Raw genomic sequence first — 27760 nt, 5'->3', positions numbered from 1 at the left:
GAATTTTCATTTTTTGGATGAGGGAATGAGGCACAGAGTCATCAAGTAACTCCACAGAAGTCACACAGCTGATAGGTAGAACATGCTGGTAATGGTGCTTGTCGAAGAAACTCAGAGCAATGGGGAAAGATAACAGTAAAAACATCTATGGTCATATCACAAAGGCCCACTACTATTCGCATTATTATATGGTCACTTGTAGATTTTTTTCACTGTAGATACATGAATATTAATAAGATTTTATGGACTATAGATATATTTACATGTATAGTGTTCTATATTCTTTCAGTTCAGCTTATATTCTGAGCAACTTCCCATGTCATTGGAGAATTTTTTATTTATATATATTTTTTGAGACAAGATCTTGTTCTGTCGCCCACCCTGGAGTGCAGTGGCACACTCATGGCTCATTGCAGCCTCAACCTCTTAGACTCAAGCAATCCTTTCATCCCCAGCCTCTTGAGTAACTGGGACTACAGGCACACACCACCATGCCTGGATAATTTTGTATTTTTTGTAGAGATGGGGTTTCACCATGTTACCCAGGCTGGCCTCCAACTTCTGAGCTCAAGCAGTCCACCCACCTCAGCCTCCCAAAGTGCTGGGATTACAAGCGTGAGCCACTGCACCCAACCAAAACATTTTTTAATGTCTAACTGTTCATTTTTATCACATAGGGGCTGCCTGACCCTGTGCAAACTTCTTAATCTCTTTGTGCCTCAAATCTCTCATCTGAAAATGGACACAGTAATAACACTGGTATTAAAATTTTATGCAGACTAAATAGCTAAGTACACTTAGTACAGTTCCTGACATACAGTAAATTTTCAGTAATTATTAGATATTATTATTACTACTACTACTACTACTACTACTACATTTTTATCTCCCCTCTACTTTTTATTTTTTTTTCCATAGGGATAGGGTCTTACTATGTTGGCCAGGCTGAAGTGCAGTGGTGTGATCATGGCTCACTGCAGCCTTGAATTCCTTGGCTCAAGCCATCCTCCTGCCTCAGCCTCTTGAGTAGCTAGGACTATAGGCATGCATCACCATGCACAGTTTCCCTCCACTTCCAGCCATTTAATTTCCCCAACAGCTTTCATTGTTAAAATGCTTTGCTGACTGTTTTGAAGTAGTAACCTAGCTAAATCAAGGGAAAACAGTCAAATATTGTTAGTACTTCATTTTTCCACATTACAGAACTTCTCTTTTCTTCCATTCAGCTCCATTTTATGATTTCCATGTGGCTTTCTTGGAGATCTTCTGGCGCCTCAGGGTTCCCTTAACCTTGGACAGTGGTTGTCCCTGTCACTTTTGTCCAGCTCTGGCTTGTGTTGTGTGGGACAGGTATGAGCTCCGACAGCTTGGGTCCTCCCTAGGAGACAGAAGAGGAAGCAGCTGGCTCGGATGGCTCCTCCTAAAGCAGTTGCCCTGTTCACCCTCTTTTCTGATAAATACCGTTTTTGAGACACTCAATGCTGGGGAGTCGAATGTTGAGGAGGTGGAGGTAAGCAGACCAATGGGCCTGTGGCTACAACTAGAAGGACTCACTATTCCCCTGTATAGGATGTGTCCTGGGAATGGGAAGTAGGAGAGGGCGCCCATGCTGCAGACTGAGCCAGTCTGCAGGGCCCGGCTTAGAGCCCTGGTGCTGCCACAGCCAGGGCAGCCACGGCCACCCTGGAACTCACTAGGCACCCTGCACACTCCATCCCTGCCAGACAGTTCCTTCCAGACCCTGCAACTCCAGCAGCCGTGTGTGTGTGTGTGTCTGTGTGTGTGTGTGTGATGGAGAGGTTGTAAGGAGTGTATCTAATTGCTGGAGTCCATAGTATACCTGACTACCTGGAATAAAGGCTGAGAAAATGCATCAGGCATTTTTCTTTTCTGTAGAGGGAGATGAATTCATCCATTCACCAAAACCCATGAGGTGAAAATTCCCTAAACACAGGAAAGCGTTACTAGGAGTCAAGAAGAAAGACAAATGGACACTTTTAAGATACTTTTTTGTTTGTTTTTTTATTTGTTTTTTCAAACAAATAAAGTGAACAAAGGTAGAATTTATATTATTGAAAACATTGTCAGAAAACAGATACTCAATTTTCATAATATTAATAGTTTGCATTAATTGAGGGCATTGTCTGTAGCAGGCTCTGTGCTGCAAGCACCTTTGTCCATTATCTATTAAGTGAGGATTCTTATTATTGTTCCCATTTTCCAGATGGGAAAATAGAAGCTTTGACCTAGCAGGCATTTTATTCAAGATCAAGGCATTTTTACAGAGCAGGCATTTTGTTCAAGCATGCACTTTGTTCTGGCAGGAGTTAAGTGACAGGACAGTAATTTGTGACAGAGGGTCTAACTCTAGAACCTGTGTGCTTAATGAAACCTTTTATTTCTCCCAGATATATCAATTATACAGATATATGTATACACAAACTTATATATGTACATGATGTACTTGTGCATGAATAAATTTATTCTTCTTTTCTGTTGCAGATATAAATATTTCTGATTGTGCCATTTTGATTACCCAACCAGGAAAAGAGAGAGAGAGATGAAAAATAACATAGGCTTTTGAATGAACACCTGAAATATCAAGAGAACATTAAATTCTTTTTTAAAAGTTTCTCACATAATTTGAGCAAAGAGAAAAGCAATCCCATTAGCTCAGAGGAACTTGCAGCAGATTGCTGGTAACCAGGCATCTTGTCTACCCAGTCTTTGCCTCCGAGGACAGGCCAGAGGCTTCAGGTCAGTGTCAGGTGTGTGTGATTGCTGGTGTAAGGAAAGGAGGTAAATGGTTCAAGCAGGGACTACCATTCCATGCCACTCATGAGGTTTCAGATATGTCTGGATAACATTAGCCAGGCTGCAACAACAACAAACCCACCAGTTCATTTATAAATAATTAGATAGATAAACAACAGGGAGATAGAGATAGAGACAGAGAAGGGATGGAGGTGGAGGTGGAGGTGGAGGTGGAGGTAGGGATAAGTGTACCTAGTGAAGACTGCAATATCAGCAATGTCCCTGAGGGAAGGTTTTCCTTGATTAATTGTCCAAACCATTTCACACAAGGGAGTGTAGACAAAAGTGAAATTAACAAATACTGGTAATGAGTACTTACTTGAGACCTTTCTCTACTCCAGGTTTGATGCTCAGCATTTCGTATTTATTATCTCAACTAACCCTCACAAGCGTCACTGGAGTGGGCACTACCCTCTCTGCCACATAGAGAGTCAAAGCTGTGTCTTCACAGTCAAAGCTGAAGACGCTCAGGTTGACTCAAGACCTCTGACTCCAGAGTCTGCACTCCTTGACTTCACACCATGGTGTCACCTATGCGAATGACTTTTTTTTCATGACTTTTTTTTTTTTATCAGTTTTTCTCAAGGCTCTGGAGTGTAATGTCTGGCGGCTGAATTCAAACATTATTTTCATTAGTTCTTTAATGATTATTTTTGTGTAAACTAATTTTGTGTTTCCATGGGGTTAGGAAGCTTCATAGATTCAATTTATTTAAAGCCTCGTATCTTGAGTCTGTGTGGCTCTATCACTAATTACCTCCTAAACAGCACCCCTACTCCACAGAGCACAAATAAGGCTTCTTTTTACTAATTAACAAAAGGCATGCCCTTAGGCAGAATAATTAGACAAAGACACCATTCTCCAGCATGTCACAGCCCAACTCCAGAGTGTGCAGGGGGTGGGTGTGAGATGGGATTTTGGCTCCCACGGGTGCCCCTCACCCAAGTGATTTTGAGCAGGGCACAGCCACCCAGCTAACTTTGAGCAGGGCATAGTGGTGGAACACGCACACACTATCATTCAATGCAGAGGGGAAATGTACACAACCTATACCTGTCGTCTCTTGCTCGTTCTGATATTGTGGGGAGGCACTAAACTTACCAATTTAAAATAGTTTCCACCAGGTTAGAGCAGCCTCTTTCAGATGGGCTCGGTCTCTTTGTGGTGCCTGCTTAGGCCTTTCTGCGTTTCTCTCTCTTCCTCCTTCTCATCCCCAGGATGACATCTCTACACAGGGGCAGGGTGTGTGAGTGAGTTCTTAGAGGTGTCTTCCTGCTACTCTCTGCATCCTCAACAACTTCCAGCATTTTGCCCTGCTGATCTCAGGGATTTCACTCTTCCTCTGAACCGGCTGGTGTGAAAAACCAGACTGAACTTGCCACTGTTGACTCCATACCATGCCCTTGGGATGCAAAGTTCCCTTCCTGCAGCTTCTCATCCAAATCCCAGGTGCTGTGCCCTCCGGCCCCCTCAGTAACTTTGTATCCTCTCAGAGACCCTGAGAAGGATCTGGGCCTCCTACATGCATAGCCTGTGTGGAGAGGGCTGCTGGTTTGGGCTCACCTTTGCAAATGCCTTCCACTGTTGATGAAGTTCTACCAGGGCCATATTATGGAAGCTTGATAGGAGCCAGACACTCGCAGATTCTCCTTTGTCTATCTTGGGTTTCCGTTGGGCTTTCTATCCCCTCTGGCATAAGGCCCTCAGATGCAAGGGAACCAGGAAGTATCTCCATGTAATGCTCTACCCCTCTCACTCTTCCCACCGGCTCGTACTTCCCAGCCAGAAGGAACAGCGCTTCTCCTTGGGAGGGTGTTAACGTCACCGATATCATATGCTGAGTCTTCATAGCTAGCAGCTGTAATAAAATTCTGTGTTGTTACTTTACCAGGGTGGCCTTTTGACCTATGAATGAGAGAATCACAACTTTAGAAAACTCTTTGAAAAAAAAAATTGAACCTGATTTTCAAGCCCAACATCTCACAATTAATTCAAAAAGTGAATTTGTGGCAGGCCGTGGTGGCTCATGCCTGTAATCCCAGCACTTTAGGAGGCTGAGGCAGGCAGATCACGAGGTCAGGAGATTGAGACCATCCTCGCTAACATGGTGAAACCCCGTCTCTACTAAAAAAATACCAAAAAAAAAAAAAAAAAAAAATTAGCCGGGCGTGGTGGTGGGCTCCTGTGCACTGCACTCTAGCCTGGGCGACAGAGTGAGACTCCGTCTCAAAAAAAAAAAAAAAAAAAAAGTGAGTTTGTTCTGGGCAACTACCATCTCTTTCTATGGGTAGTAAATATCATGGATTAGCTATAATAAAGAAAGGACAAAAGGTGACATGATTTATTTTGGAGAATAAAAATATGTTGGCCACATTTCCAAAACATGATCCTCATTACACATTTTGATCATTTCCTTAAGTCTGGGCCATGAGGTTTTTGATCCCTCTCCAGGTATCCCACCCGTGATATTATCTGCTAAAGCAAGTTCACAAGAACAGAGAGGATTTTCTGATTTCTTAGCCTTTTCCCCTCCAGTAAGAAGAAGGGTCCTAGGGCAGAATGCCTGTGGGGAGCGGGATGGGGGTGGGGTGGGAGGTGGGAACTCTTCCAAATGTGTGTTCAGCATGACCGTTTAGCCGTGGCTTCTTGAGTCACTGCCCATTCTGTCCTGACCTGGCTCTGCAGGACTAGGCAGTCGGTCCGGGCCAGTGCATAATTACCCACAAATGCCACAGTTTATTCCTATAAAGTTTTATTTGTTTGTTTTTGAGACAGAGTCTTGCTCTGTAGCCCAGGCTGGAGTGCAGTGATGCAATCTTGGCTCTCTGCAACCTCTGCCTCCTGGACTCAAGTGATCCTCCCACCTCAGCTTCCAGAATAGCTGAGACTACAGGCAAGCTCCACCACACCTGGCTAATTTTTGTGTATTTGTAGAGATGGGGTTTCACCATGTTGCCCAGGCTGGTCTCGAATTCCTGAGGACAAATGATCTGCCTGCCTCAGCCTCTGAAAGCGCTGGAATTATAGGCCTGAGCCACTGCATCTGGCCCTATTTCCATTAAGTTAATAAACCCAAAGGGTATTCAAAGTGGCCCAATAGTGCACTTGAAAGAGCATGAACTATTTGTTTGGACAGATAACTGCCCCTGTCTAAGCATCAGTTATTTCTTTCATGAATAAGTTTATTTACCAGGTTCTTATGACAATCACCTGAAATTCTGAACATGTAGGACATCTATCCCATTTTCTGGCAGCCAATGGGAACTGAGTGGATATGAATTCCATCTTGTTCCTTGCTGGCATCTTTACCCTGAGCATTTCACCATGACTAGAAGTCTCTAAGAAATGAAATAATGGACCTTGCCTTCTCTCTGAAATAATCATGCAGTTTCAACAAACATAGTCTCTAAATAGGAACCCAAGTCAATAGGAAATGATGTCAAATCAGACACTTGGGGGTATAGGTACTGACATTTGTTGGGTGCAATTGATAGTCATCAGACTCCCTTTCTGGTTTCCTGTGATCACAGAGGCATCATCTGAGGAACACAGGAAGTGCTGCAAGCTGAGGCTGAGGCCTAGCTGGGGCAGAGGGCTGGACGAGGCTCTTCCACATTGGGAAGGATGTGGTCGCAGACATGATAACGGGGCAAGTGCCCATTACCTCAGCTCCAATGTCATGCTAGGTTCCTGGGGGCCATTATATTGGGTCATCATGTCTTTCTATTTTTCTGGGAATTTTATATTAAGAACTAAAGGGGAGTAGACAGAATTTTATATATAGAATTTATATGCAGAATTTTATATATGGTTGCAGCTCTTTGCCTGTAATTGACCTTGGACAGGGTTTTTTCCAAGTAAATATCAAATCCTCAAAAGCCTGATTTGGTGTTGGTCAGTACCTGAGTGTGTATGAAAAGTTCTATCTGAATACCCTACAGTGAAAATATACGCTTTGTTTCTGCTAACGAAATAAAGATTTTTACTTGCTTCAATTGTTTTTACCCAATTTCAATTAGAAACAAAATAGCATTTTCAACGAAACCAAAGTTATCAAGAAATGAGACATTCATTTTCAAAAAAATCCCTCAGCCAATCTGAGAAGTAGGGGAACAAGTTCACATTCCCAGAGTGAAGAACAGGTGCATATCTGTAGCTGTGATGTCCCATCTGCTCAGGCTGAGTGCCCGAGAGAAGGCTGAGGAAATAGGGAACCTGGAGTAGGAGAAGCTGAGGCAGGATGAGGAAGGGGAACCTTGCAGTGTTCACAGAGAAAATGGGTGTCCCCAGGCCCTGCACCCAGATCAGTCATTTCTGAGGTTGCTGATTGGTCAGGATCACATGGGAACTTTATCCATAGCTGTATGACACCATGATAACTGGTCCATTTGCCAGCGTAAAAGTTATTCACCTTGTTATCTTGTTGACTCTTAGAAACTTTTAGAAAGATTCTTTTTCATTATTATTATTTCATCATGATTATCTAACTGATTTCAGGGGAGAGTTGGTCCAAGTTACCACATGTGCTATGACCTGCAGCCACCTGTCCACTTTTCCAGGTGAGAGTCCTCACTGGTTTATCTGGCCACCAAACACTCACGGCACAGACCCAACCCTTCCATGATCCACACACACGGCTCTGCTCTGGACCCATGGTGGACGTAGGACCTGAGAGTCCTATTTGGTGTGGAAGTAGAAGAGCTACCTCATCACCTCCTCACTGGGAGAGGAGGGGATTTCCAAGGAAATCCCAACAGTGCTTTTCAGAGAAAGTCTTTGCAAAATTAGAGTCCCCAGGAAAGCTCTTACGGTAATTAGCCTGGATATAGCTCATGAGCCAAAGGTTGGAGTCATCAATTTTATCTACCTCTTAGCAAGTCTTTGAGAAATATGGCCAACTACCCCAGGGTTTCTCAGCCTCTGCATTATTGACATTTTGGGCTGGATAATTCTTTGTTGTGGGGCTGTCCTGTGCATTGTAGGATGTTTAGTAACACTTCTGGCCTCTACTCACTAGATACCAGTAGCATTCTCACTCTGTTTGTGACAATAAAAAATGTCTCAGACATTACCAATGTCCGCTGGAGAGGGGCTTGCCCTCCACTGAGAATCTCTGGTTTTGTCCCCTTCTTTTGGATTTCTACCATTCTCCTGAGCTTAGAGTGTCAGTGGAGATTGGGACAAAATGAAACTCCCACCGAATATCCAGTATGTAAAAATTCTCATCACTTAATGAGCAATATCACTTAATCTTCTTTGCCACCATATATTTTCTTGAGGAATTGGAGTGGATATTACAACAAATACCTCTATCACTCAGCATATAGCACTGCAGCTTTGCTAGACCACTTGTTACCTGCTACTTTCATATAACACATGCTAGATTTCATTTTTGTTACATCAAAGTCATATGTTGTAGGGATTGTTAAAGCCCCTTATTTCATCAAGAAGGATGTCTTCCCTATAGTGGGAGCTCCATAAATATTGACTATCCTTAGGAGATAATTCATATGAGAAATCCTATTAGAATGAATGAAAATGTGTTAAAATAAAACTCTCACTTTTTACTTTGTTATGGTGTTTACAATTTCCAAAACACTTTTACAAACATTGGCTTATTTAATCCAAATAATATTTTGAGGGAGAAAGCGATTCCCCATGGGGAAGAGGGGGTAATGTAAGGCCTCTCAGCTAGTAAATGGTAGAGCTCTAACTAAAACCTATTTCTTTGATACCAAGCAAATCCACATAGTGTGCTATACAGGCGAGCATGCAATCATTCAGTCCTGCTTTTAATTCCAGTTAAGCCTGCTGTTAGCTTGACTTGTTGCTATCTGACCCCCAGTGCCCTCAACTATGAAAATGAAATTGAAATCCCTATCTACCAGCATTGGCTTAGATAGGTGCATAATACGCCTGGAATAAAGTGGGAACTCAGTGGGTTCCATATCTTTCACCTCCTTCCTCTCTACTCTGCCTCCTTGTTGAAACAGGATGAGCACAGAGCTACTGTTAGGAGGCCTAGTTTGGCTTTGGGGTATGCTCTTTTTCTTAGGATTTTAGTTCCTTGACTTGAATGACAATAAATAACATCTCTAGACAGAGGAACTCCCCATCATGAGGTGTGGTGGGGCTCTCAGCATTGCCCTCTAAGTGGAGGCTTTGTGTGGTGGGGCCTCACGACCAGTCGTGGGGCTGCTGCACCCATCCTCTTCCCCCAGAGGGGTTCCGCACATCCACGCCCCACCTCGCAGCAAATTTGGGCAAGGAGGGAACTGGCTGCAAATGTCCCATTTATCCTGTACCCGAGGAGGTGGTAAAAATTAACTCACTGAAGAGTTTGGTTAAAAAAATAATGAAGTTCTATAAATAAAAACATATTTATAAATTTGGGATGCTTTTTCCTAAAATATGTCCTTTCGATATTAGCAAATGTGATGATGACAAAAGCTAGTTTTTACTGTTGCAACCAGACTGTGACAAAAATGAACTTCCTCCTTTTCTTGTTTGGCAAGACTTTTACTTGAATCTTCTGGCTCTATGAAGCCTTCCCAGTGATCCATTCACTTCTTCCTTCTCAGAACATTTATCTATGTCATGGAATCAAGGACTAATTAGTTTCATTTTTTCCTTTGAAGAACAAGTGAATAGTATAGTGGCATTCCTATTGATATTCACTCAAAAGAGTCGGGCTGTTTGATTGCTGCGTTATGTTTCATCCAGTAAACTAGAAGTCTTCCTGCTTCAACCTTTTTCATGAAAGGACCAAATTCCCTACTTGGGTACACTTAGAGGAACACATTCCACATCCTTGTGAATATACAGAGAAGTCTGTGCCCCTCTTCCCTTCCTTGTCATTTATTCCAGTTCTTGCTGGGTGAGTGTGGTGTGGTGGGAAGAGGGTAAGTCTTATGGACCGTCACACTTGCTCTACATCCCTTCTCTGCTACTAGTGATGCCTGTGTGATTTTGGAGGCTACAGAGTCTCTCTGAATCTCCGGTTCCTCCTCTGAGAAAGGAGATGACAATATTTAAGTGAGAAAAGCATGTAAAGTCCCAGGCCTGACACTGACTTGGCCCTCTGACCATCCAGGCCCTCCCTGGGCAGTCACGCAGGAAGCAGAACATGATGTGGCCATCTCAGGCCAGGCTGCAGTTGGGTCTCAGCCTTTCCACCCATTCCCATCCACCTTTGGATAACATTTCTGTGCTCCCCAGCGGACTGAGGGTAAGGGAGTGCAGCAGAAAGGTGATAATCAGGGGAATATCTTTGCGTTCCATCTTGCTGCTTTTCTGTTGCTCAATAAACACAGTTTTGGTTACGCTTTTTTTTCTTGTTAAAAAAAGAAAAACAAAATCTTAGAACCCAGAAGTCAGAAAAACTTGATTGCATAGGAAAATTCTCTGTAGAGAATTCTCTGCAGATTGTCTGTAAGTAAACACCGTCAGCATCAATTTAACTAACTTCATGTGACCCTGGGGAATGGAGCTTAAGGCTGCAAGTGAAAAAAAAACTCATAAAACGAATAATAAAATTTTTTATTTCCCCCCTGAAATGTCTCCATTTAAAAGTTCGTGTTTGGTTTTGTTTTTCTCATCACTGTAGCAGATCAAGGCAATAGATTCTGTAGTCAGACAGACCTGGATTCAGGTCCCAGCCTCGCTGCTTACTATCAAGTATCTTAATTTATCAAAGTCTCAAACCTGTACCTAGAAAATTTCTATAAAGGGCATTTGTCCCCGCAACAGAACCGCTGCCGCCATCGCTGTCATTTAAGATCGCCCGGGTCCCTCCGCCGCCACCATGCCTCTGGGAAGCCGCAGCGCGGCTGTCCGACCAGCCAGCACCCTCCCGCCGCGCCCTCTGCCCACCTGCCCCCACACCCACCGCCCCCAGCAGCCGCCCCATCTCCGCCCCTTCGGGCCAGCCGAGCCTCATGGCTCAGGTGGCGTCCATGGCCGCAGGGGTAGCCGTGGGCTCAGCTGTGGGACACGTCATGGGCAGCGCCCTGACCGGAGCCTTCAGATGCGGGAGCTCGGAGCCCGACCAGCCGGCTGCCCAGCAGACCCCTACCCGCACTGCCCTCCAGCCCCTGCAGATGAGGTCCTGCGCCTACGAGATCAGGCAGTTCCTGGACTGTTCGACCACGCAGTGTGACCTGTCCCTGTGTGAAGGCTTCAGCGAGGCCCTGAAGCAGTCCAAGTACAACCATGGTCTGAGCTCCCTGCTCTGAAGAGGTTGGTGCAGACTCGGGGGCCAGCCCTGCACCCACCTCTACCCTTTGCCGACAGCTGGACCACAACACCAGATTGTACCAGATGTTTGGGATTGGAAGTGAGGAGGTTTCTCACCCCACAAATAACCCAAGACACAAATGTGCAAATAAAAGAGTTTATTAAAAAAAAAGTAAATATCTATAAAAATGAGATAATAATAATGATAGTATTTTGTTAGGCTCAAATGACATAAAGCATGCAGTATAAAGTGCCATGCACATAAGAAGTACTCAATAAACAATAGCTACTATGACTACACTCATAAGAACATTTACCACATTATTCATTTTCACATAGAACTGAGCTCTTTCAGAGAATAGTCTGTACATTTAACTCTGTACATGTAAACTCACTGATTTTTCTGTTTTTCTGTGGCTAAGCAAAGAAAACAAGGAAAGTCAGAGAAATCTGCTGACCCATGGACTGCAAATTCAAATTCTGCCAATTTCAGAACACAAATATGGAGTTTTGATAATTACTCTGTAACTTTAGTTTATAAGTAAGTAAAATATAAAGAGAACGGGACTACAGTAAAGTATAGCACATGATTCAATCTCTCTGAATCCATTAGTACTTTGCTAATTTGCTAGTTAAAAGTTGACTTAAAAGTGACAAGAAATTAAATTAGGGATCTACAGAAGAGACACATCAATTATAGCAACAGGGGTGAGGGGATAAATTCTACTTGACATGAATGTGACAGGCATTTCTCTATCCTCAATCATCTAATGAGAGTTGAGATTGTTTCTCTATTTTAAACTTAGTTATTGTTGTAAAGAACACTATAAGCACAATTGGATTAATCATACTATCGATTCATGAAGCACTACAAGCATAAAGCACTATAATCATTTATCTAAATGTGTATCACTTTTATGTCTCTTATTTGAGTCTACTACATGTTGGTGATTTATTTAATGAGTCAACAAATACCTAAGACTCCTTCACTTAACTCAAGAAAAAAGCATTATAAATAATCTACATGCTCCTCTATATTAAGAAATCAACTAAGGAAGTACTAATTAATGATGATCTCTCAAGATTTGTCCAGTTTCCTGTTTTTTTACTCAAGGAACAGTCACACATTCTGTTCTGTTGGAGATGGGACCTTGGTGGTTTTGTGGAAAGTGAAACAAAACTAGATAAAACCTTCTGGCTCCCTAGCTTGTCCTACTTATTTGAGGTCAAATATAATCCACTTATTGGGCCATCCGCGGGATTTCCTCGTTGGCTCATCCAAGTCCATTTTCCACCTAACTGCCTTAAAAGTCTGACCGCCCTGGGCTGCATGGATGGTCTTCCCTATCCTGCAGGTGTTGTTTGGGGGTAGAAAATGGAAACACCAGCAGGCAGCTGGGAAATAAGAGAGTGGGGTCAGCGTTCCCTCCCTGAAAAGGGGCCTTAAGTTGGCTGCATCCTCCCCCGTTGGCCAATATACAGTGCCATTTGCCCCACAGCCAGAGCTGATGTCCAGGATCCAGGAGGTGTGGGTAGGAGTCGCCATTCTCTTCTATTTCAGTTAGCTCACTGAAAAAAGTTGTTTCTTTTTTCCCAAGACCTTTGATCTACAGGCTTGAAAAATCCTAGTGCTCAAGGAAGACATACAAGCCCAATAAGCTGCCTTGAGCACTCAAATCACTAACATTTTCTTTAGCTCAGCACAGTGATCAGTAGGAAACAGGAGAAAAGGTAAGATTTTGTTTTTTAAAAGAAGAAAAAGTTGTCAGAGAAGAGGAAAGAAAAAGTAGTCAAGCAGAGCCCCTTCCAGGCTTTTCTAACCAACACATTTTACATATTGTCTCTAGGTGCTCAATAATGTGCAGGGATATGTTTAATATTATAAAACAGGAATTCTTTTTTTAAGTAAATTTTAAAATAAAATTAAAAAGTAATGTGTTTTCTATTAGACCATTTCAAAAGTACAGAAATGACACAGATAAAAATACTCATGAGTGCAATGTCTGGAGATAAGCATTTCAAAGTCTGTGCCCTTTTTTCTCTACCCCAGGCTGCTTCTTGTGAACCCCTTCACAGGACTGAAAGCAAAAAGAACCCGAGACAAAACAGTCAGCATGGATTTCCAGGTGGGTACAGCAACTTCTAGAATTGTGGTTTCTATAAGATGACTCCTGGGCAGTAGACATTACTTTTTCCGTAGTACTTGTATGTGTGGGGAGTTCGGCAACAGATGATATGGTTTATGAAAATATTGCTTTCCAAGATTTCCTTAGATTTTATTCAGATTTTATGTTAACTAGATAATATAATGTTGATTCTATCATTCAGAGTCATTGCAGCTCACCCACCTCAGGTAGAAAAGAAAAGAAGTTGAACTCAAGTCATCAGAATATTCAGGGCATCCATCCATACAACCCGCTGACCCATTAGGTAAAATGAACCCCTCAATGAAAGTATCAATCTCAATTCAACAGATATTCATTGAGTCCCTACTATATGCAGTACAGTATATTCTAATAAGATGCTGTCAGTGTTTCTGTGAATCCAAAATTTCAACCATTTAATTGGCAAATATTAACTTAGAGCTGGTTTGCCTCTGGCTAGTTTTCCTTTGGTGTGGCCAAAATGTTCCTGGTGAAGCTCACCTTAGCTAAAAGGAGAAGGGCAGGAGGAGTAAAGGACTATGAATTTCAACCTGTTTTTCCCCTATAATGGTCGTCTGCACTATGCACAAGTCCACTGTCCTCTCCAGCTGTGTGTGAGTCAAAGGTCTTAGGGAACCATGACCAAAAGCTTAGAATTAAATTAATCTGGGATAACCTCTTGTAAGAGTTTCTTCATACTTAGCTATTCTCTCTATAAAATGTAATAGCCACACTATGATAGATGTAGTGCTAAGCCCTGGATATATAAAGATGTGTATATGGGCCAGGCGTGGTGGCTCATGGGTGTAATCCCAGCACTTTGGGAGGCCGAGGTGGGTAGATCACAAGGTCAGGAGTTTGAGACCAGCCTGGCCAACATGGCGAAACCCCGTCTCTACCAAAGATACAAAAAATTAGCCGGGCGTGGTAGCGCGCACCTGGAATCCCAGCTACTCGAGAGGCTGAGGCAAGAGAATAAAAAAAAAAAAAGATAAAAAAAGGTGTGTATGTGTGTGTGTGTGTGTGTGTGTGTGTGTGTATGTTTTCTTGTATATACAGTCATGTGCTGAATAATAATGTTGCAGTCAAAGATGGACAAATTATAATGAAACCGCCCTATACATGTGTAGTATTTTTCTTTTATATTGTATTTTTACTGTACCTTTTCTATGCTATGTTTAAATACACAAATATTTATCAGTGTTACAATCGCGTATAGCATTCAGTACAGCAACATGCTGTGCAGGTTTGCAGCTTAGGAGCAATAAGCTATACCATATATCCTAGGTAAGTAGTAGGCTGTACCATGTAGGTATGTATTAAGGGCACTCTACAATATCTGCACAACAAGGACGTTGCCAAAGGATGCATTTCTCAGGATGTTTTCCTGTCGCTAAGGGACACATGACTATATATGTGTGCTTGCTGTTTTTTTTTGTTGTTGTTGTACCTAGTTTTGTCTCTTGTCAGATAACACTGGGCTGTCACAATATGCCAAGCACTAGGCCAAATCCTTGATATGCAGCATGTCAGGAGTTCTCACAGCCACCCATATGGTAACCACAGGACCATTGCCTCACAGGTGAGGAAATGGGGCTAGAGAAGCTCAAGGCCTTGCCACACAGCTTATCTGTGGTAAGTAGAGCCCCATTTGGACCTGCGTCCTTCTGACATGACAGGCCCAGGTGTTGACCACTTTGTACATTATATGTACACTCAGATAATTATTGAGCTGTTGAAAAATCAAAGTATCAGAGAAATTTGAGAAGATGAGACTAACAATCATTCATCTCTGAACTCTTTCCCAGTGGAAATCTACTTTTCTCTATTTTATATTTGTAAGATCACATTTCAAGAAAGGGTTCCATGGCATAAACATAAATTAAAACAACACCATCAACAATAATAAATTGCAAAGCCTGAGTTGAACTAGAAGTAATGAAAATTCATGAGAGATTTACAATCATGAGTTATATTCAAGTTGAGGACTGCCATTTTAGTGGTGAATGGCAGCCCAGTAGCAGGAAGTGGTTCAACAGAAGCAACCTCGGGCCTTTGCAGAGTGTATGGGCCTGTAATTTCTGCTGTGCATAATGCCCGGCTCAGAGTAGTCTATCAAAAGCTCATGGTTGGATGACCAGGCACGGTGGCTCACGCCTGTAATCCCAGCACTTTGGAAGGCCGAGGCGGACAGATCACGAGGTCAGGAGGAGATTGAGACCATCCTGGCCAACATGGTGAAACCCCATCTCTATTAAAAATACAAAAAAATTAGCTGGGCGTGGTGGCACGCACCTGTAGTCCCAGCTACTTGGGAAACTGAGGCAGGAGAATCGCTTGAACCCGGGAGGCAGAGGTTGCAGAAAATGAATTTTTCCTCAAACCCCAATCCAAAGTGGACTTTGACTTGGATTCGATTAGTGGAAGTGTTTACGAATTTTGTACAAAATCAAACATCACCACTCAAGGCATGCATGTGATAGATTTGTCATTGCAGTCTGCCCTGCTCGTGGTTAGATCATGCTGCATTTGTTACATGTTAACCTCCAGAAAAATGAATACCGTTTAATGTCATATCCATTTTTTAATTAAGAGAAATAGGAAGATCAGAGAAAACTTATGTAATGCATATTGACGAGAACAAAAGGATCACACTAAAAATGTGTATCTATTATGCCAGAAAAAAATATATAATGAGTAGGAGAGGTTGAACCAGAAAAATAAACATGGGTGACCTAGAAAAGCTGTTGATGAGAGAGTACAACCCTGAAAAAGATGAGGCTGGTCACTTGTATAGACTTATGCAAAGCTTCTGCTTTGAGAAAATATAGAATTTGGCAACTCCAAGTAGAGGCACCACATGAATGTTTATCTCAAAAACTGTTTACAAGCACACTGGTGGTAACTGTGGCTTCCCAATTCGTAATTATAAACAAAGACTCAATAAACATTTATTGAATGGGATGGCTCAAACTGTGTGCTGCTGTGCACCTCCCACAAGGCACAGTAGTAGGTAGCTATGTCCTGTTTCTCTACATTGTGAATGGTGAGAGTGGATGTAGATGTTTCAGGTACCCTATCCACCTCAAATTTGCCTGATGGAACGCCGGATTCCTTTCTGACAGTGCCGTCATATGAAATGGACACCAGGAACTGTACGACTTCACCAGGTCTTTCTCGATACCAATATACAGATGTTGCAGAAATTGTTACTCCAGACACCACACATTCCAGGCGGGCTGTTTTTGACAGCGTTTTAGTACTGGAAATTTGAGGTTGCTCTAGGTGACCTGCACCATATACACACACTGGGAAAAAAAAATGGGAGGGAGTAAATAAACCAAGAATTTGGAATTTATAAAAATATACAACAATAGAGAATATCAGTCCAAAGTGATTGGGGGAGCAAAACTACTTACAAGCCCCAAGGACTGCCAGCGTTGATGCGTGGAGCAGTGACAGCATGTCTGCAGGCACTGTGCTGTCTGCCAGGGCAGCCTGGAATCACCGCAGAGAAGCGTTAGACCTCTGTGGCTTGGCTGAGTCCACCAAGTCAAACTTCCCATGGATGAGGGTGACATGGGGCCCCCTGCATCGTTGTAAAGCGGTGTCCTCACCACCTGTTAGCACTTCCAGTCTGTGTGAAGACAGTCCTGCAAGGTCTGCGGCCTGAGATCAGACCACATAGTTTAGACGGCCACCTCAGAACACACAGCGGCCACCCCAGCAAGTTGTCAGGCTGGTGTTGTTGGTTGTTGGGGCTGTGACATGCAGCATTGTCTTCTGAGAGCTTGTCTTCAACCAGCTGGATTGATGTTGGTCTGTCAAGCTGCTGAGCTCTGCTCAGCTACCCACACAGCCTGCAGCATGGGTCCTTCTAGTCACCTTCATGAGGCTGGGCCCTCCATCCCAGTTTGTTTGCTTCTGTTGAAGATTCAGGTTCCTGTCCCCTCCCTCAGCTACCTGAATAATGTACGTCTCCTGAATCCCGGCTTCTCTTCAATGACAGTTTCCTATTGTCTGTTGTTCTTTCTCTAAGCCAAGACATTTAATCTGTCCCAAGGTATTTTTACAAACTGCTCTCCCCAGTGCATCCCTTAAAAGCTGCTGTGTTCCAGATTTCCATTCTTAATTTACCCACTGGGAGCTGCAGCTCACTGCCACAGCCCAGCATTGCAAGAGAGTATCATAACCTTATATCACTGTCCTGGGGAAAGAGCAAAGGTCAAATTATGTTTTCTACCAAATGCGTGTCACTTTTGCATCATCATAAAGTAAAAAAAAATCTTAAGTCGGACCTCAGTTAAATCGAAAACTGTCTGTACCCATATCCAGCTAACTCTTGGACATTTTCAAGTATGTCTGACACGGGATCTCAAACAGAGTCTGTTCATAGCCAGAGTGAACTCATTCCCTTCCCTCAAACCATTCCGAGTTCCCTGTATGACATGACTACCCACATTGCCCAAGCCGGGAACTTGAGCATCAGCCTCAATTCTCCCCCTCTAACTAATTCACCACACTCCAATTCCTGAGGATTCTACATCCTAAACACTTCCTGGCTCACCACTGCCTCCACCTCACGCACCTCCATGCGTCCCATCTCAGCCCCTCCCACTCACCTTCCCCATGACCACTAGACTGACCTGGTCCTTTTCCTGCTCTAAAGTCCTTGCTCTCTCTACCTTGCCTCTGAAGATGAAGTCCAGAGTTCTTAGGATAAGAGGTTCTCTGTGATGTGGCCACCGCCTCCCTGTCCTTCCATCTTCATTTAGTCACTCTCTGCCTAGAATTCCACGACCCACTTCTATGGATTGACTTGAATTTTTTTGTGTTTGGACTGCATTCTACTCCACATTCCCTGGCTAATTCCTGTTTATCCTTCTGGGCTCAGCCCCAGGCAGTCTTCCCCAGGAAGCTTCCCTCACCCAGTAAGTCCAGGATGGAGATGCTTCAAATTGCTTTCTCTTCACGCCACCTAGTGCCTTCCTCTCTCCTAGCACCTCCTGCCCAAGTCTTGGCCTGTTGACCCATTTCTCTCTCATTCTAAACGCCAGTTAAGAGTTCCCAGGGGAGTAAGATCATGTGCTGTTTAATCTCTCTATTCCCAGGTGTTTGTTGAATAGATGAAAGGGTGGAGTGAGGGAATGGATGGCCATTGTAGTATTTTTTTGTCGTTCTGATGTTAACAAAACATCACCATTTAAAATACAGTTTTTAAAGAGTTACCAAGCAATGAACACTTAGTGAATGCCTTTAATGTGTCAAGCAGTTTGTAGCCATTATGATGTTTAATACCATAAATTTAGTATAATCTTCACAAAGCCCTACTCAAAGCAGGTCAGGTAATGGGTCAAGGTTTAACAGCTTGTTGGTGACAGATTTAAGATTAATTCTGTCAGGCTGCAAAGCCTGAGCTCTTTGAGTAGTTCTCTCTGCCTGTTTTCTTATCTACCAAATGAGAATAAAATCACAGCCTACCTTACTGGATGTTGCAAAGAATAAATGTTAGCCCAGGTAGACTATTTAGGGCAATGCCTGACACAGAGCAAGCCCTTGGAAACTGATGGTGATTTCTGTTATACTCTCCCACGCTGCCTTCTGTGAACTTGCCCCAGCTCACCAGCAGCAATGCACCAGCCACGCCCTTGTCTTGCTGAGACAGACTAGCTGGGAGGCTCCCTAAAGCAAGAGACGATGAGAGGGAAAGAACTTGGGACCATTTCTAAGAAATAAAACTTGAAAAGTCTGGTGATGATGCCTCTGAAGGTGAGATCACTTAAGAAAGATAATATCTTGGTCTCTAAGCTAGTCTATCACCCTGGAGGTTGAGGCTGAAACCAGGTAGTATAATTCAGAGGGAGATCAATTTTGGACATTGCTGTTTTCTTTATTTTGGAGATGAGGAAACTGATGGCTAGGAAATTTAAGACTTCACTCAAGGTCCCAGCGTTGATGAAGAGTAGAGCAGGTTTTGGTGAGGAGTGAAGGTGGAGGTTTGTGGTGGTGAAGGTTCACTACAGTGGCAGTCTCCTCTTGAGGAAATGAAAGATGTTGTTCTGTAAGAAGGTGACTGGGGAGCTTACTCCTCCATTTGGTCACACCCTGAAATCACCATTTCACCAAATTTACTCTTGTTTGGAGTAAAGCACTGAGAGAGGGGGCAGGCAGAAGAGGAGGCATCTCCTCTCTGTGCCCATTTGGTTTTATCAGCACAATTAGAAAATGAAATGAAGGAACAACTCCAAAACAGAATGAAAATTTCCTCCTGTATGGCCTCTGTCCTTCTCACACAAGTTGGAAGGCCTTAGCTGTGAACTGAGCCTTCAGTAGAGGTTAGAGACGCTGGGCTGTTTCAGAAGCAAGGCGTAGCTTTTTTTTTTTTTTTCTTGTTGCTCAGGCTGGAATGCAATGGCACGATCTCAGCTCACCACAACCTCTACCTCCTGGGTTCAAGCGATTCTCCTGCCTCAGCCTTCCGAGTAGCTGGGATTATAGGCGTGAGCCACCACGTGCGGCTAATTTTATATTTTTAGTGGAGATGGGGTTTCTCCACGTTGGTCAGGCTGATCTCAAACTCCCGACCTCAGGTGATCTGCCTGCCTCGGCCTCCCAAAATACTGGGATTAGAGGAGTGAGTCACAGCACCTGGCCTGCAAGGCATGTCTTAATTATCAATCTCTAGCACAAAAACAGAAGTTGAGAGAGGTGGACAATGAGTGAAGGAATGTGATGGACTGAGCTCTTCAGAATTGTTTGGACTTTACATTCATTCACCTTTTTTACTGCTGTCATCAAGTCACACATAAACTTTATTTTATTTTATTTTATTATTATTATACTTTAAGTTTTAGGGTACATTTGCACAATGTGCAGGTTAGTTACATATGTATACATGTGCCATGCTGGTGTGCTACACCCATTAACTCGTCATTTAGCATTAGGTATATCTCCTAATGCTATCCCTCCCCCCTCACCCCACCCCACAACAGTCCCCAGAGTGTGATGTTCCCCTTCCTGTGTCCATGTGTTCTCATTGTTCAATTCCCACCTATGAGTGAGAATATGCGGTGTTTGGTTTTTTGTTCTTGCGATAGTTTACTGAGAATGATGATTTCCAATTTCATCCATGTCCCTACAGAGGACATAAACTCATCATTTTTTATGGCTGCATAGTATTCCATAGTGTATATGTGCCACATTTTCTTAATCCAGTCTATCATTGTTGGCCATTTGGGTTGGTTCCAAGTCTTTGCTATTGTGAATAGTGCTGCAATAAACATACGTGTGCATGTGTCTTTATAGCAGCATGATTTATAGTCCTTTGGGTATATACCCAGTAATGGGATGGCTGGGTCAAATGGTATTTCTAGTTCTAGATCCCTGAGGAATCACCACACTGACTTCCACAAGGGTTGAACTAGTTTACAGTCCCACCAACAGTGTAAAAGTGTTCCTATTTCTCCACATCCTCTCCAGCACCTGTTGTTTCCTGACTTTTTAATGATTGCCATTCTAACTGGTGTGAGATGGTATCTCATTGTGGTTTTGATTTGCATTTCTGTGATGGCCAGTGATGGTGAGCATTTTTTCATGTGTTTTTTGGCTGCGGGAATGTCTTCTTTTGAGAAGTGTCTGTTCATGTCCTTCACCCACTTTTTGATGGGGTTGTTTGGTTTTTTCTTGTAAATTTGTTTGAGTTCATTGTAGATTCTAGATATTAGCCCTTTGTCAGATGAGTGGGTTGCAAAAATTTTCTCCCATTTTGTAGGTTGCCTGTTCACTCTGATGGTAGTTTCTTTTGCTGTGCAGAAGCTCTTTAGTTTAATTAGATCCCATTTTCAATTTTGACTTTTGTTGCCATTGCTTTTGGTGTTTTAGACATGAAGTCCTTGCCCATGCCTATGTCCTGAATGGTAATGCCTAGGTTCTCTTCTAGGGTTTTTATGGTTTTAGGTCTAATGTTTAAGTCTTTAATTCCATCTTGAATTAATTTTTGTATAAGGTGTAAGGAAGGGATCCAGTTTCAGCTTTCTACATATGGCTAGCCAGTTTTCCCAGCACCATTTATTAAATAGGGAATCCTTTCCCCATTGCTTGTTTTTGTCAGGTTTGTCAAAGATCAGATAGTTGTAGATATGCGGCATTGTTTCTGAGGGCTCTGTTCTGTTCCATTGATCTATATCTCTGTTTTGGTACCAGTTCCATGCTGTTTTGGTTACTGTAGCCTTGTAGTATAGTTTGAAGTCAGGTAGCGTGATGCCTCCAGCTTTGTTCTTTTGGCTTAGGATTGACTTGGTGATGCGGGCTCTTTTTTGGTTCCATATGAACTTTAAAGTAGTTTTTTCCAATTCTGTGAAGAAAGTCATTGGTAGCTTGATGGGGATGGCATTGAATCTATAAATTACCTTGGGCAGTATGGCCATTTTCATGATATTGATTCTTCCTACCCATAAGCATGGAATGTTCTTCCATTTGTTTGTATCCTCTTTTATTTCCTTGAGCAGTGGTTTGTAGTTCTCCTTGAAGAGGTCCTTCACGTCCCTTGTAAGTTGGATTCCTAGGTATTTTATTCTCTTTGAAGCAATTGTGAATGGGAGTTCACTCATGATTTGGCTGTCTGTCTGTTATTGGTGTATAAGAATGCTTGTGATTTTTGTACATTGATTTTGTATCCTGAGACTTTGCTGAAGCTGCTTATCAGCTTAAGGAGATTTTGGGCTGAGACAATGGGGATTTCTAGATATACAATCATGTCATCTGCAAACAGGGACAATTTGACTTCCTCTTTTCCTAATTGAATACCCTTTATTTCCCTCTCCTGCCTGATTGCCCTGGCCAGAACTTCCAACACTATGTTGAATAGGAGTGGTGAGAGAGGGCATCCCTGTCTTGTGCCAGTTTTCAAAGGAAATGCTTCCAGTTTTTGCCCATTCAGTATGATATTGGCTGTGGGTTTGTCATAGATAGCTCTTATTATTTTGAGATATGTCTCATCAATACCTAATTTATTGAGAGTTTTTAGAATGAAGGGTTGTTGAATTTTGTCAAAGGCCTTTTCTGCATCTATTGAGATAATCATGTGGTTTTTGTCTTTGGTTCTGTTTATATGCTGGATTACATTTATTGATTTGCGTATATTGAACCAACCTTGCATCCCAGGGATGAAGCCCACTTGATCATGTTGGATAAGCTTTTTGATTTGCTGCTGGATTCTGTTTGCCAGTATTTTATTGAGGATTTTTGCATCAATGTTCATCAAGGATATTGGTCTAAAATTCTCTTTTTTGGTTGTGTCTCTGCCCAGCTTTGGTATCAGGATGATGCTGGCCTCATAAAATGAGTTAGGGAGGATTCCCTTTTTTTCTATTGATTGGAATAGTTTCAGAAGGAATGGTACCAGTTCCTCCTTGTATCTCTGGTAGAATTTGGTTGTGAATCCATCTGGTCCTGGACTCTTTTTGGTTGGTAAGCTATTGATTATTGCCACAATTTCAGAGCCTGTTATTGGTCTATTCAGAGATTCAACTTCTTCCTGGTTTAGTCTTGGGAGGGTGTATGTGTCGAGGAATTTATCCATTTCTTCTAGATTTTCTAGTTTATTTGCGTAGAGGTGTTTATAGTATTCTCTGATGGTAGTTTGTATTTCTGTGGGATCAGTGGTGATATCCCCTTCATCATTTTTTATTGCGTCTATTTGATTCTTCTCTCTTTTCTTCTTTACTAGTCTTGCTAGTGGTCTATCAATTTTGTTGATCCTTTCAAAAAACCAGCTCCTGGATTCATTAATTTTTTGAAGGGTTTTTGTGTCTCTATTTCCTTCAGTTCTGCTCTGATTTTAGTTATTTCTTGCCTTCTGCTAGCTTTTGAATGTGTTTGCTCTTGCTTTTCTAGTTCTTTTAATTGTGATGTTAGGGTGTCAATTTTGGATCTTTCCTGCTTTCTCTTGTGGGCATTTAGTGCTATAAATTTCCCTCTACACACTGCTTTGAATGCATCCCAGAGATTCTGGTATGTTGTGTCTTGGTTCTCGTTGGTTTCAAAGAACATCTTTATTTCCACCTTCATTCCGTTATGTAGCCAGTAGTCATTCAGGAGCAGGTTGTTCAGTTTCCATGTAGTTGAGCGGTTTTGAGTGAGATTCTCAATCCTGAGTCCTAGCTTGATTGCACTGTGATCTGAGAGACAGTTTGTTATAATTTCTGTTCTTTTACATTTGCTGAGGAGAGCTTTACTTCCAAGTATGTGGTCATTTTTGGAATAGGTGTGGTGTGGTGCTGAAAAAAATGTATATTCTGTTGATTTGGGGTGGAGAGTTCTGTAGATGTCTGTTAGGTCTGCTTGGTGCAGAGCTGAGTTCAATTCCTGGGTATCCTTGTTGACTTTCTGTCTCGTTGATCTGTCTAATGTTGACAGTGGGGTGTTAAAGTCTCCCATTATTATTGTGTGGGAGTCTAAGTCTCTTTGTAGGTCACTCAGGACTTGCTTTATGAATCTGGGTGCTCCTGTATTGGGTGCATATATATTTAGGATAGTTAGCTCTTCTTGTTGAATTGATCCCTTTACCATTATGTAATGGCCTTCTTTGTCTCTTTTGATCTTTGTTGGTTTAAAGTCTGTTTTATCAGAGACTAGGATTGCAACCCCTGCCTTTTTTTGTTTTCCATTTGCTTGGTAGATCTTCCTCCATCCTTTTATTTTGAGCCTATGTGTGTCTCTGAATGTGAGATGGGTTTCCTGAATACAGCACACTGATGGGTCTTGACTCTTTATCCAATTTGCCAGTCTATGTCTTTTAATTGGAGCATTTAGCCCATTTACATTTAAAGTTAATATTGTTATGTGTGAATTTGATCCTGTCATTATGACGTTAGCTGGTTATTTTGCTCGTTAGTTGATGCAGTTTCTTCCTAGCCTCAATGGTCTTTACAATTTGGCATGATTTTGCAGTGGCTGGTACCGGTTGTTCCTTTCCATGTTTAGTGCTTCCTTCAGGAGCTCTTTTAGGGCAGGCCTGGTGGTGACAAAATCTCTCAGCATTTGCTTGTCTGTAAAGTATTTTATTTCTCCTTCACTTATGAAGCTTAGTTTGGCTGGATATGAAATTCTGGGTTGAGAATTCTTTTCTTTAAGAATGTTGAATATTGGCCCCCACTCTCTTCTGGCCTATAGAGTTTCTGCCGAGAGATCAGCTGTTAGTCTGATGGGCTTCCCTTTGTGGGTAACCCGACCTTTCTCTCTGGCTGCCCTTAACATTTTTTCCTTCATTTCAACTTTGGTGAATCTGACACAATCTTCCATTGAAAATGTGTTTGCTTTTGTTTTTTATTTGTATAAATTTAAGGAGTACAAGTGCAATTTTGTTACACACATACAATGCACAGTGGTAAAGTCTTGGCTTTTAGTATACCCCACACATGGATAATACGCATTGTGATGTGAAAGTACTTAATTTCCATCTGTATTCCTTCTGCCCCCCACCACCCTTACAAGCCTCCAATGTCTGGTTCCACACCCTATGTCCACTTGTACACATTATTTAGCTCCCATTTATAAGTGAGAACATCCAGTATTTGTCTTTCTATTTCTGAGTTGTTTCACTTTAGATAATGGCCTCCAGTTTCCTCCATGTTTCTGCAAACAACAGGATTTCATTCTTTTGTATGGATAAGCAGTATTCCATTGTGTGTATATACCACATTCATTATGGATGAATAGTACTCCACTGTGTATATATACCACATTTTCTTTATCCAGTCATCCACTAATGGACATTTAGGTTGATTCCATATTTTTGCTATTATGAACAGTGCTGCAATAAATATATGAATGCAGTCTAATATAATGATTTATTTTTCTTTGGGTGGGTATCCAGTCATGGGATTGCTGGATTGAATGGTAGTTCTATTTTTAGTTTTTTGAGAAATTGCCATACTGCTTTCTAGAGAAGTTGTTCTAATTTACATTCTCATCAACAGTGTATTAAGCATTCCCTTGAAAAGGCATTTAAATTCAGCTTAGACTTCAAAGAACTTCTTTTTTTTCTGCACATAGAGAAGCAGAGGGGTTTCCTGTTTGGTGCTGGAGGATCAGTAACACAGGCTTTCTTTTTTTTCTTTCACTTATTCTACGTTAAAAAAGACTGCTTTATGTGAAGGTAGTGGGCATAGTGATCTTATGTGTATGGCTTTGCTTTAATACAAAAATCATAGTCACATAACTTAGCAGACATGTGGCTAAACCCCCTCATTTGTCAGATAGGTGTCAGATAGGAGAACAAAAGTCTAGAGAAGCTTGGGATACACATGTGTTCCACACTGGGGTGCTGTTCAAGGAGAAGTGGAAGGCAAATGTCTCATCCAGGGAGTATTGCATCACACTGCCATGTCGACTCTCTACTCACATCAGTTCCTGTGCAGCCTGCCCACGGATGAAAGTACTGAGAAGTGGGCAGTCATGTTTCCTATGCTTCTAATTGCTGACTCTATTGCAAAATGATATCAGCCCCAGGGCCAAGAGCTTGGAAGCTGGAAACAGGAGTAGGCTTCCAGTCTCAGCTTTTCAACCATTTTGTGGTAAATCTCAGCAAGTCCTCCACCCTTGAAATCTCTTCCAAAATATTTTATTTGTGCATTCCTCAGGGGATATGGTCATATTCTTAAATGATCACTCTCTAACAGCACTGTCCCATAGAAATAAATATGAGCCACCAATGTGAGTCACACACTTAAATTTTTCTAGTTGCTGCATTAAAAAAAGTAAAGAGAAATAGGTAAAATTAGTTTTAATGCTGTTGGCTTTAGTCCAAGATACCTAAATATAATCATTTCAACTTTTGATCATTATAAAAGTTATTTCACTTTTAACACTAAATCTTCAAAATATGATTTTAGACACACAGCCCATCTCAGCTTGGACTATTGCACTTGTTATGTTTCCCATGCTCAATAGCCACAGGTGGCTAGTGGCACCTGCATTCAGGAGCACAGGTCATCCTGCAAAGGCTTCAGAGACACTGAACTGGAGCATCTTTAAACAGACCTCTTTTGATGAGATATAGATCACTGAGTCTGCGCAGGCTGAGAGCCTCATCTGTAGTGGGACCGGGGAAGGGACCTCCAGGATAGATGGGGAGGCGAGGGACAGGGGACAGGACTTTTTTGCTTCTATGCCCCAGGGAAACCCAAGGGACCAAGAGTGAGTGAAAATGCCCAAGGCCTTGTTGGATCAGGAGGAAGAGTCCTTTTTTTGTGCAGGGCTGGGGCAGCGTGCAAGGCTGCGCAGGGCCCAGGCAGTGCAGTAGTTCATGCCCCCGATGCCTGTCTCCAACTTCAGTACTGCCAAGGTACAGCTGCTGCCATCCTTGGCTGTGATTTTATCTGCTTTCAAGATGGAATCCCACTGCACATCCAACTTGGACATGGCCAGCTGGTGGAGTGCCTCAGGGACCTGGCCCTTCTGCTGCTGGTTCCAGCGGATGTAGCTGATCCTGGTGCGGACCACGCACTGCAGGATGACCAAGCTTCCCTAGTGCCCCAGGACATGGGGCAGCTGCTCCGGCCTGATGAGCCACCAGCCAGCAGTCAGGGAGAGAGCAGTGAGGTAGGGATGACCCAAAGCCTCGCCACCTCTCCACAGGTCCTTAGGTAGGAGACTGACCTGGAAACAGGATGACCCAAAGGAAGGCAGGGTGGCCCAGCACATCTCTGATCCTGAATGGAGGAGAGGAGCCCAGGGTGACCTGTTTCAAACTGTGGACCTGAGCCACACTTTCCTGAGTTATGGTAGCGACCAGCTTAGGGCCTGAACTGCTATTTCCCTGGTGGCGCAAGGAGGTAACTGATGAGAGAAATGGGGGAGGAAGAAAGAAGTCCCAGAGCAAAGACAGAAATCTGACCACAAGGTGAAGGGAGGGATGACCAATGGTTAGAGTTCTGAAAAAGGCTTAAAGAATGTTGATGGTATAATTAGCAATAATAGCAATCATTGGTTGGACACTGGCGAAACTCTTGCACTGCACTAATTGGTTTATGGTCATTGCTTTATTAAATCCTAAAATAACTCTATAGGATAAATGTTATCTTCAGTTTAGAAATGAAAGAGTAAGGCTGTTATTTTAAGTAGCTTTTCCAAGGCTGTAACACCTAAAGAGAATCAGAGTTGGGAGAGAAGCCAGGCCTGGCTGGTGACAAAGCTCCTGCTTCATGTAACCATCTTATACGCAGAGAACAATGAGTGTGCTGCTTGCTCCAGAGGAAGGGACAAACACAAAACAGCAATCCCTGAAAAAAACCCATGCCCACCATCTGAGCCAGCATTGGAGCATGTCACCCAGAGGTCCTAGTAGAAGGAGATTTTCAGTGCCCTAAAATAACATGATAGCTGTGTAGTCTTGGTCAAGTTGTTTCACCTCTTTTTCCTCATCTGTAAAGAGAGGTGTCATAGGGCCACATGGAGAGTAAACAGGAGAATGTGAGCAGAGCATGCAGCACAGTCCCAGCGCATAGACCATGCTCAAGAAATGTGGGGTGTTGTTGTTTCACCTGGAAACTGGATGGGTTCCAGTA

The 27760-nt window shown here is 42.6% G+C and overlaps 1 pseudogene and 1 gene segment (V, D, J or C); one reads left to right on the top strand and one right to left on the bottom strand.

Moving 5' to 3' along the window:
* LOC129040734 (T cell receptor gamma constant 1-like) overlaps nt 1-16677 on the bottom strand; it is a 61099-nt gene extending 44422 nt beyond the window's left edge. The window contains 2 exon segments of the C gene segment in view: nt 16185-16501; nt 16613-16677. Of these exon segments, the coding sequence occupies nt 16185-16501; nt 16613-16658 (363 nt within the window).
* Nucleotides 10619-11048, top strand: LOC129040775 (coiled-coil-helix-coiled-coil-helix domain-containing protein 10, mitochondrial-like; annotated as a pseudogene).
* Nucleotides 16678-27760: the final 11083 nt, after the last annotated feature.

This window comes from Pongo pygmaeus, chromosome 6 (assembly GCF_028885625.2).
Source record: "Pongo pygmaeus isolate AG05252 chromosome 6, NHGRI_mPonPyg2-v2.0_pri, whole genome shotgun sequence".
Classification (NCBI taxonomy): Eukaryota; Metazoa; Chordata; class Mammalia; order Primates; family Hominidae; genus Pongo; species Pongo pygmaeus.
Note: the sequence above shows the minus strand (reverse complement) of the source record. Positions and strands in the feature narration are given on the sequence as shown.